Raw genomic sequence first — 10,347 nt, forward strand, 5'->3', positions numbered from 1 at the left:
AATATCACTTGAACTACTTTTCATGGCAGAGGGGTGAGCATCATGGTCTTCCAGGGCTGAGTGATAAGCATAACTGATAATTTATTGTACATCTGACGTCAAGGAATAGTTCGGTGGTATAGTTCTTTTTTGGGACGAATACAGTCAAATGCACTGAGTACCTGATCACTGTGCTGAAAGCTTAAGCATTTGTTAGGCAGAGAAAATGGTTTATTGATAAAAAGGATATATGTTGTAGTTGTCTTCTTCCCTAACTAGTTTTCTTGAGTACAGTCTCCTGAAGGATTTAGACCACACTTCCTATTCATGTAGCAGAGGCTGCCACAATCTTTGTGCTGATTTGTGCTAAGTAATTAACCCTCTGAGCCCCAAACCTATGTGTTTAAATGGTTTCATGATGTTGTTTATGTATAGGAACTAACTAAAAAAAAAAAAAATCCCAACTATATTGGATCCCCAGCATCTAGCATGTGGCATACATAGAATAGATTCAATAAAAGTTTGGGGTTGGCGATGAGTCAGTGCCCAGGAGTTCCACATTAAGTCACAATTGGCTTTGTGCTGGAGAATACATACCATTTGGTGTAATCAGGCACAGAGGAGAGCAAGAGTTTCTTGTAACAACAACACAGCACCTGATCACCCCGTTGTGACTGAAGAGGACTTCCGTAATCCCAGACTAGACGCGTAGCCTTGTTTTGATGTCCATCCAAGAGAAAACATCCACCCCAGACTTGATGGAGAGCCTCAGAGAAGAGCTCACCTGTTTCATCTGCCTGGACTATTTCAACAGTCCGGTGACCACCGAGTGTGGGCACAGCTTCTGTCTGATGTGTCTCCTCAAGAGCTGGGAGGAACATAACACGCCTTTATCTTGTCCCGAGTGCTGGAGGACTTTGGGAGCTCCTCACTTCCAAGCTAATGAACGACTGGGGAGACTGGCTAGCATTGGCAGGCAGCTGCGATCCCAGGTCCTGCAGAGTGAGGATGAGCAGAGCAGCTGTGCAAGGACGCCGGGCGCCAGCAGGGTGTTCTCTGATGATGAGCAGAGTGTAATTAATTTCTCAACCCAAAGTCATGGGATAAACAGGGCATATTTCTCAAGTGAGGCCGAGGAGCAACACAAAGTAAGTTGGGTGGGTGGTTCAGTGTCAAAGCTCCAAGCACAGAACTGGTCCCATCCCTTAGTGCATAGTGGCCTCTGTCAGTGACAGCTATGGGCATATATCTTCAGGTAGCACACTACAAACTAACTTGGATCCCGCTTCCACCTTTTCTTTGAGAATCTCTGTCATCTTCCAGTGACTAGTGTTCTGGATCTTTTCACCCCTGGGAACTCTGCTCTTTGCCAAGGGGTTTGTTTCTACTGCAGGAAAAACTCCAGGACATCCTCAGTCTTTTACGGAAAAAAAAGAAGGAAGCCCAGGCTATACTGAACCACGAGAAGGAGCGAGAGGTGCTGTGCAAGGTCAGTGTCTGTCTATGTTTGGTCTTGGGTGTGAGCTACCTGGTGAAATGTCAGGGAGAAAGGACCATTTCGCGTCCTGCTTTGGGGCTGCCTGCCTCTCTGTGTTCACCTAGGATCATCACAGTTCTGCTCAACTTCTCTCACTACAGGGACCTTTACTTCTCCTTGTGTTTCTTCCTGGGCTAGCCTCTATCTCTGGTGACTCTGATGAGTAGTATTCAAAATCCAAGCAGCAGCTTTGCAAGACAGGGTGGAAGCCATTTTAAAAACAAGTCTCTCAAAAGCTTAGGGAAAAACTGCATGCAAATGAAAAGAAATAAAGAGACAATAATGGTAAAATAGTAGATTGAAGCGTACTGGAAGGAACGCCTAAGGTTAGTCACAGATTTGGACTTAAATTGCCTAGCAGTTAAAGGAAAGAATTAAATGTTTAATATGGCACAGTGTAGATTAGGGCCATGGCTCAGTGGGCTAAAACCAAAACCAAAACCAAAAACACTTGCCGTGCAAGCCTGATGACCTGAGTTTGGACATCCAGAACCCACATGAAAGCCAGGACAAGTATTTGTAACCCCTTGTGGGAGACAGAGACATGACAATCTCCAGAAGCTCATAGACAGGATAGCCTGGTGTGCACAGCAGTGAACAAGGAGACCCTGTCTCAAACAAGGTTGAATGTAAAGACTGATTACACCTGAGGTTGTCTATGGTCTGCACACATGCACTGTGGCACACACACACACACACACACACACACACACACACACACACACACACACACACACACCTATATCCTTGTACAGTTGAAGTGAATATCTGAATTTCCCAGTAAACTCAGAGGAAGTTTGTTTTGTTTGAGGCAGGCTCTCCCTAAGTAGCCCAGGCTAGCCTCGAACTCCTGATTTTTTTTCCTGTCTTAGCCCCTCCAAGTGCTGGAATTTCAGGTGTGGTGTATCACCATGCATGACAGACTTTGAGTTTTTTGTTTGTTTTGTGAGACATAGTTTTGCTGAATGATCCAGGCTGCTCAGGAACTCGCTATGTAGAAAAGACAGTTCTTAGCTTAGAAAATCTGATAGTGTTGACTGTTGTGACCATACACACCTTTCAAAACTTCACTCTTCATCTATCTTGTCAATGTAAGGTATACATTATAGGAGTGTTTCTGTTGCTAACGTGTGTGTGTGTGTGTGTGTGTGTGTGTGTGTGTGTGTGTGTGTGCATATACAAACACATGGGTATGCTCGAGCATTTCTGTGCACATGTGATAGCAGGAGGAGACAAAGACGTGCAAGCAGGTTGTGGTGTCTGAATATATGAAGATGCACCAGTTCCTGAAGGAAGAGGAGCAGCTACAGCTTCAGCTCCTGGAGAAGGAGGAAAAAGCGAACTTCAAGAAGCTGAGGGAAAACGAGATCCACCTGACCAAGCAAGTCAAACGCCTCAGCAAAATGATTGGGCGGATCGAGTTCACCTGTCAGAACTTGACTTTGGAGTCTTTTGAGGTGAGGCAAACTTCATGAGGACACTGGGGAAAATTAATGGGAAAAAGAAAATGCATGTTCAGGTGGCGGTGGTGGCGCACGCCTTTAATCCCAGCACTCGGGAGGCAGAGCTAGGCGGATCTCTCTGAGTTCGAGGCCAGCCTGGACTACCAAGTGAGTTCCAGGAAAGGCGCAAAGCTACACAGAGAAACCCTGTCTCGAAAGAAAAAAAAAATATGCATGGTGGCTCCATTGTATTTCCAGTCACAGGAAACATATTTTTCTGTATTCATCCGAACAATTAAGTTCTGCCTTAAACATAGTTTTCCTAAGGAACTGATTTTCTGTGTAGGAAAAATTCTTGACAAGGAGGAAAAATCAAACAAAGAGAAAAAAAAAAAAAACTTGCCCAGAGATAACTGTAGTTTCTTCTGTAGCTACCTGTGCAAATTCAGCTTTGTCTAGTAATTCGTTATTTATTTGTAAGTTGCTGGGTGTGGCCAAGTCTCTCTTCTCAAAGATCTGGTAAAGGTGAGCACTGGTGTCACATAGCCTACAGGCAATTGTCATCATCTACAAAATGGACCTGGAATAGCAAATATTTCCTAATCAGATGCATGACAGTTAAGGAGAGATGCTTGTACTAGAGTTAACAGGTGGCAGAACCCATGTGGTCCTGGGGCCAAGTCCCCAGTTCCATCTTTGTCTACTGCCTTCCCTAGGCTACTGCACTCATTAGCATCATCTGGGACCCACTTCAGCTTCAAGTTTATTCACAATCAGATTCTACAGAGTGCCATCTAATTTTGTGTCTTCTGAATGACTAAATGACATTAAAAAAAAAAAAAGAAAGAAAGAAAAAAAACCCCAGCATGGCCTTGGTCTCTGCTTTCCCTGAATCATTTTTCTTTGCTCATCTCTGGTTCTGGGACATGAGGTTAATATTTGGCTTCATTCTGAACAAGGGAAGGGGGCTTTGGAGTCCTACTTTTCTCTGAGCATATATTGGCAGGAAGTTCATGGTTGCTGGTGGTGGGAGAAACATTTCTTTTCTTTTCTTTCTTTTTTTTATCTGAGTCAGGGTTTTTCTGTGTAGCTTTGTGCCTTTCCTGGAACTCACTCTGTAGCCCAGGTTGGCTTTGAACTCTCAGAGATCCACCTGCCTCTGCCTCTTGAGAGCTGGGATTAAAGGTGTGCACTACCACTGGCCAGCTGAGACATTTTTTTCAATGATGTAGCCACTAGCAAGCTGCCAATGTTCTGTAAATAATCTCTTACCCATGCCCCCATAAAGAACCCTAATTAAACTCATTGGGTTATCAAACAAACAAACAAACAAGTCATGTGAGTAGAATTGTGGGCATGTTGGGAAAAGGAAGGGGATGAATAAGAGGACAAGATCAGAATGCCTTATTTGCATATGTGAATACATCAAAATATATTCTGTATTAGCATGAAAATGTCAGGATGTAACCATTATTATGCATAACAAATATGCTAATGAAGTTAAAACACATTTTAAAAAAAGACTTTTTAAGAGGCAACAAGAGATTGCTTAGTGGGTAAGGTGATTGCTGTCAAGGTGAACCACCTGAGTGCTGTCCATGGCTGGGATTCACGTGATCCAAGAACAGACTTCCTTAGCTCTCCTCCCGCCTCCGTATTCATGCATTGGCAAAGGACCTTCCTTCTATGTGATAAGTTGTTTAATTAAAGGCATGGATGAGAATAAAAGAACAAACTATTCTCTGCTCAATGTGAGAAATATCTCATGTTCATTAAAAACCATCCCTAGAAGAAGCCAGGCCTTGACTCTCTGTCTGTTAGCCCGTCTGTTACACAGGACCATGAAAGTAGATTCTGTGAAATGAGCGTGGATTCAATGTTCGATAGTGATTGACACGAGCAGATAGTAACCTTCTTCTCTTTGTATCCTTAGGAAGTCAGAGGAGCCATGGATCGGTAGGTTTCCATCACATCTCTAGTGGGTACCATATGGAGATCTGGTGCCAATGAAATAGGGATGATGTGGGGATGAGGATGTGGATGTTGTTGGGGAGAGATGGTTGGACTAGGTCATGTAATATGTGCCAAGGAGAGACTGAGGCTCTCTGTTCTCTTGGAAGGTGTGAGCTGCTGTTGCTTCAGTGTCCAGAGACCACCATCACGGAACTGAGCCTGTGCCGCATCACTGGGATGAGGGATATGCTGAGAAAATTCAGCAGTAAGTCTGCCTCCTTGTCACATGTCCAGAGATTTCCATAGTTAAGTTCAGCACATGTTGTAGGCACCGCTGAGCTCCTGGGCAACTCCTGGCATCAAATATTTGGACATAAGGTTCCCAGCGACAGGTTCCTGAGCGAGGGCTAAGCACCGAGTTACAAACACCGCCTACGCTTGAGCCAAGAGGCAGGGAGCCTTGCTTGAGGTTGTCAGGCTCTCCTTGATGTCAAAAGGTTCTGCTTTTGTCTCCTTGTTCTGTGATGTGCACACACCACACACACCACATACAATAATCCTCATGCGGAGGATCCTGCTTTGTCAGCTCTCTCTGTGTCAGGATAAAATCTAGCTTAAATTCTTTTGTTTTAATCTTTGTGTGTGTGTGTGTGTGTGTGTGTGTGTGTGCAAGCAAGCAGTGAGAGTGATTGTAGTGTGTGTATGTGTGTGTTCAGGTGTATGTATACCCATTCAATGGGTATAGAGGTCAGAGGACAACCTTGAGTGTTAGTCTTTGACTCTGTTTGAGGCAGGTCCTTCTATTTGTCATAGCCAGATACTTTGGGAATACATTTGAATAGAAACTGTCTAATTTGGATTGTTATCCATAATGGTAAACTACCGCCATTGTTCAAAGATGGGGGCATGCAGAGCCTGATGCATACTGGGGTACAGGGCATCCTGTAGTTACTGGGTGCATTGGTTGGAGAGGGGTGTGTGCACACAGTGCATACAAATGAAGGCACTAGACTGCCAACTACATTATTACAAGAGGGTATGTATGGAAAACAACTCAAAACCAAATGGGGCCCCAAACTTGACTGCTTGTTTGCCTGCTTCAGTGGGGGTAAATTATCCCATCAGGAGTCGGTGAAATCTTGAGGCCTCTCCTGTGACTTCCTCACGGGTGAGTGGAGATAAAGCTCCCAGGAGCTCATAGATGCATTATGATGTTGTCACTGTTGTGCTAACTCCCACAAAGCTGCATTTGACCATGGTATGGTGAACAATATGAATAGAATTTTGCTGTTATCATATACAATGATTTTTGTAATCTTAGTAGTTAGTCTCTAAGAATTTCAATTTTCTTTTAAATTTGTTTTTAATTTAATTGTTACGCATTTAGTAAATAAGAGCCCAGGCTAACCTAGAACTTCCTATGTAGTCAAGGATAATCTCAAATTTCTGGTCCTCCTGATTCTACCTCCAAAGTGTTGTGGTGACAAGTTTGTTCGACCGCACCAGGCTTTGTGCGCTGCTGGGGATTGAACCCAGGGCTTTGTGCACGTTAGACAGGCATTCTACCAAGAGTGAGACACCTCCAGCCCTTCCTTCAAATTTGTTTTCCTAATTAAAAAAAAAAAAAAGGATTTGCTCTTAACTATGCATATATGTGAACATGAATTCAGGTACCCAAGGAGGCCGAAGATGTCAGATCCCCTGGAGATGGCATTTCAGGGAGTTGTGAGCTACCACGCAGGAGTACTGGGATATAACTCAGGTCCTCTGGAAGAATATCATGCGCTTTTAACCACAGAGCCATCTCTCTAGCCCTTGTTACTTTATTTATTTATTTGTCTGTTTGTTTATTTACTTGACAGAGTCTTGTTATGTAGCCCAGGCTGGCCTCATTCAAATTCATGGGAATCTTTCGGCTGTAGCCTTTCAAGTATTGGGATTACAGGCTTGTGCCATCTGGTCTGGGTTAATTTTTAAATTATTATTATTAGTATTACAACTACTATTACAGCATTGGGGATTGCCTCTAGGGCCCTGTGGATGAGAGGCAAGTACTCTATCCTTGAGCTCTATCTCTATGCCGATTTTTAAAAATTTAAATTATTATTATTATTATAATAGTTGAGACAAGGTCTCACGGAGCCCAGGCTGGCCTCCAGTTCATTATGTAACTGAAGAAGACCTTACACTCTGACTCCTCTAGCTTCTACCTCATGAGTGCAGAGATTACAGTATACGGCCTAGCTAGTTTCTATATGTGTATGTATACACACACACACACACACACACACACACACACACACACACACACACATATACACATGAAAAATTATGATTGCCACAATGGTTAAATGCATTAATGCATAGGAAATGATTTACATTTTAGAAGGAGTGCAACAAATGTTAATTACCTGTCTGTCTCCTTTCGGAACTGCAGAAATCCTGCCATGGCTAACAGCAAGACATCCTTGTATTTTGTCTAGGAAACAACTTTTCTTATATTTCTAGGTTCCTTTCACCATCACGAGTGTGCAGAGTCTCTCTGCACATGAGTCTATTCTTTCTGATAACTTCACTATCTGTAAGAAATGAGCTCAGAGATTCTGTTCTGTTTTTTGTTTATTTTGAGATAGGGTCTCATCACATATTCCAAGCTAGCCTTAAACTTATGGTAATCCTCATACCTAAGATTCCTAAGTATTGGGATTACTGACATAAGATACCAAGTGTAGCTAGAGGTGGATCTTCTCTCTCTCTCTCTCTCTCTCTCTCTCTCTCTCTCTCTCTCTCTCTCTCTCTCTCTCTCTTCTTCTTTCTTTCTTTTCCTTCCTTCTTTCCTTCCTTCCTTCCTTCCTTTCTTTTTCCTCTTTTCTTTTCTTTTCTTTCTTTTTTTTGAGACAGAGTTTTTCTGTGTAGCCCTGGCTGTCTTGGAACTTGAGAGCAGACCTGGCTGGCCTTGAACTCACAGAGATCTTGTCCCTGTCTCCTGGTGCTGGGATTAAAGGCATGAGCCGCCGCCGCCGCCGCTGCCACCACCACCACCACCACCACCACCAGGATGTACTTTTTCTTTTCTCAAGAAGGCTATCTCAGCAAATTCACTGAAATTACATTTAAAATCCTTCTTGTTTATTTTGAAATAGGGTCTTACACTATAAAGCAGGCTGGTCTTGAACTCTCTGCATAGAACAGTTTGGCCTCAAATTTGGTTCTGAAACTAGATATTGCTATGTAGCCTAGGTTTTCCTTCTACTTACTGTGTAGTCCAGGCTGGCTTTGGAGTCATACACTCTTGCTTTAGTCTTATGAGTGCTGCAATTGCTTGCCTGGCTAACACCTGAGTTACATTTAAAGAATAGGCCTAGCTAGGCTTGGTAGACATGTCTAAATCTCAGCACTGAAAACGCTAATGTGGGAGAGAACTGCCAAGTTCAAGTCCAGCCTCGGCTACGTGGTTAGGTCCTGTCTCAAACACAGATAAATAATAACAGGACTAGCTATTAAGAATTTATCTTAAAATGAATATATATGGGAGGCTTCCAAGGATGTCAGATGATTCACTCTTTTCTCTTCTTGCAGCAGATGTAACCCTAGATCCAGCCACAGCCAATGCCTACCTAGTTTTGTCGGATGATCTGAAAAGTGTGAGATATGGAGGAACCAGACAGCAATTACCTGACAACCCAGAAAGATTTGATCAGTCTGCAACTGTGTTGGGAGCGCAGATCTTCACCTGTGGGAGGCACTACTGGGAGGTGGAAGTGGGAAACAAGACTGAGTGGGAAGTGGGCATCTGCAAGGACTCTGTGATCAGAAAAGGGAATCTCCCCAAACCCCCTGGGGACCTCTTCTCCCTTATAGGCTTAAAAATTGGCGATGATTACAGTCTCTGGGTTTCATCGCCTTTGAAAGGTCAACATGTCCGAGAGCCTGTGCATAAGGTCGGTGTGTTCTTGGACTATGAGTCTGGACATATAGCATTCTACAACGTGACAGATGAGTCCCTCATCTACAGCTTCCCCTCAAACGCTTTCCATGAAGCTCTCAGACCCATCTTCTCCCCTTGTCTTCCAAACGAAGGGACAAACACAGACCCTCTTATCATTTGCCACATCTGAGGGACATGCCCTGAGCCTTCAAAGACAAGGGCAAGGACCAGCCTAATCACTGAGACGGTAAGTGCGTTCAAAGCCTTCACGCATCAGATGATCTGAAAAGAAAAGAAAAAAAAAAGGAAATCCTCCCTCCCTAAAGACTTCCCACCAACCCAGTTCTGCAATGAAGAGTCGATTAAAAATCTATTCAACACCAAGAACAGAAAGCTGTTACCCTGCCTTTAACCCAGTTGGTTACGTGAGCTACCTCGTGTGTGCTGGCCACACACTGTACAGCACTGTTACAGTCCTCTTTTACCTGTCTGTCATAGGCCAGTTTGATAAATACACATCATTTTTTTTTTTTCAGTCTGCTTATTTGCTTTTCTAGCACTGTGCAGCTTGGGTTCTTATCTATCATGTATAGCTTTGCCTGAGCGGCCACCTCAAGAGTGAGCTCCTCCATCTACAGTGGGTGACAGAGACTTAGGGCTCAGCCTCCTCTGAAAAGCTACTTTTCCCCATGAGGCCCGGAGTCCTCATCCTCAGGAAGGCTTACAAGTTTAGAAGGTTGTTTAGATTTGTTTTGATCATCAAGACCATTCATGTGACTATGATCTTAAGAGCCTAGAATTTTCTGTGGTTTATTGCAGCTAAAGGTCTGATCAATAAATGTATCAAGGTGACAGATGCCAAATAGCTTGGGTTTTAGCTGAGGGTGTTGGTTATACTTCTGATACTTGCTAAGAGCAGAAGTCTTTTAGTCACTGGAAGGTGGATGCTAGCCTTTCCCGTCTCAGACTGCCAGATTCTGGGAGGATGGAAATGTGTTCAGGTGAAAATCTTTTAGGTAGATCTCATATCACCTGCTGGAAGAGGTCTGCAACATGCACCCCATTTTTGTGGTCTTTACCTTTGGCATTTTTCTGTCCATCCTTTTTTTATAGAAATCTACCTTACATTGAAGAATGTCACCAATCATAATGTCATAGAAAAGACAAGCCAGCCGTTGGGACTTGACCACCACACAGCTGCCTAATTAAAGGTTTTCAGGGGGAAAATGTCATGGGTTTTGTCTAAAATAGAAACTAGATGAGAGAGAGGGAGAGATGAGAGATGAGAAAGAGCGAGCGAGCGAGAAAAGAGAGTCTTAATCTTGAGCAGGGCATAGTGGTGCATACCTGTAATCAATGTAATCACAACATGGATGGAAGGAGGAGGATCAGGAATTCAAAATCAGTTTTGATTACACAGCAAGTTTGAGGCCAGCCGAGGCTTCATGGGGGACTTGTTTCATCAACAATAAAACAAACAAACCCTATTTACATGCAAGGCCCACAAG

The 10,347-nt window shown here is 43.5% G+C and overlaps 1 protein-coding gene across 4 annotated transcripts; it reads left to right on the plus strand.

Annotated features, from left to right (window-relative positions):
- The first annotated feature begins 566 nt into the window (after positions 1-566).
- Positions 567-9,370, plus strand: Triml1 (tripartite motif family like 1). Of its 4 annotated transcripts, none has more exons than XM_042262841.2 (6): positions 567-1,127; positions 1,373-1,468; positions 2,740-2,973; positions 4,892-4,914; positions 5,079-5,176; positions 8,494-9,370. In XM_042262841.2, the coding sequence occupies exons 1-6, from the start codon at positions 702-704 to the stop codon at positions 9,027-9,029; spliced, it is 1,413 nt and encodes a 470-aa protein (XP_042118775.1). In that variant the 5' UTR covers positions 567-701; the 3' UTR covers positions 9,030-9,370. The 4 variants fall into 4 exon arrangements, with proteins under 4 accessions (XP_042118775.1, XP_006970925.1, XP_006970926.1 ...); XM_006970863.4 differs by having other exon boundaries at positions 568-1,127; positions 8,491-9,370; XM_006970864.3 differs by having other exon boundaries at positions 568-1,127; positions 2,743-2,973; positions 8,491-9,370.
- Positions 9,371-10,347: the final 977 nt, after the last annotated feature.

The sequence above is a fragment of the Peromyscus maniculatus genome, chromosome 17 (genome assembly GCF_049852395.1).
Source record: "Peromyscus maniculatus bairdii isolate BWxNUB_F1_BW_parent chromosome 17, HU_Pman_BW_mat_3.1, whole genome shotgun sequence".
NCBI classification, from domain to species: Eukaryota; Metazoa; Chordata; class Mammalia; order Rodentia; family Cricetidae; genus Peromyscus; species Peromyscus maniculatus.

Coding starts and splice junctions, on each gene's coding strand:
- Triml1 (XM_006970863.4), top strand. CDS start 702: ATGTCCATCCAAGAGAAAACATCCACCCCAGACTTGATGGAGAGCCTC. Junction 2,974..4,891: donor TGACTTTGGAGTCTTTTGAG/GTGAGGCAAACT, acceptor TTGTATCCTTAG/GAAGTCAGAGGAGCCATGGA. Junction 4,915..5,078: donor GTCAGAGGAGCCATGGATCG/GTAGGTTTCCAT, acceptor TTCTCTTGGAAG/GTGTGAGCTGCTGTTGCTTC.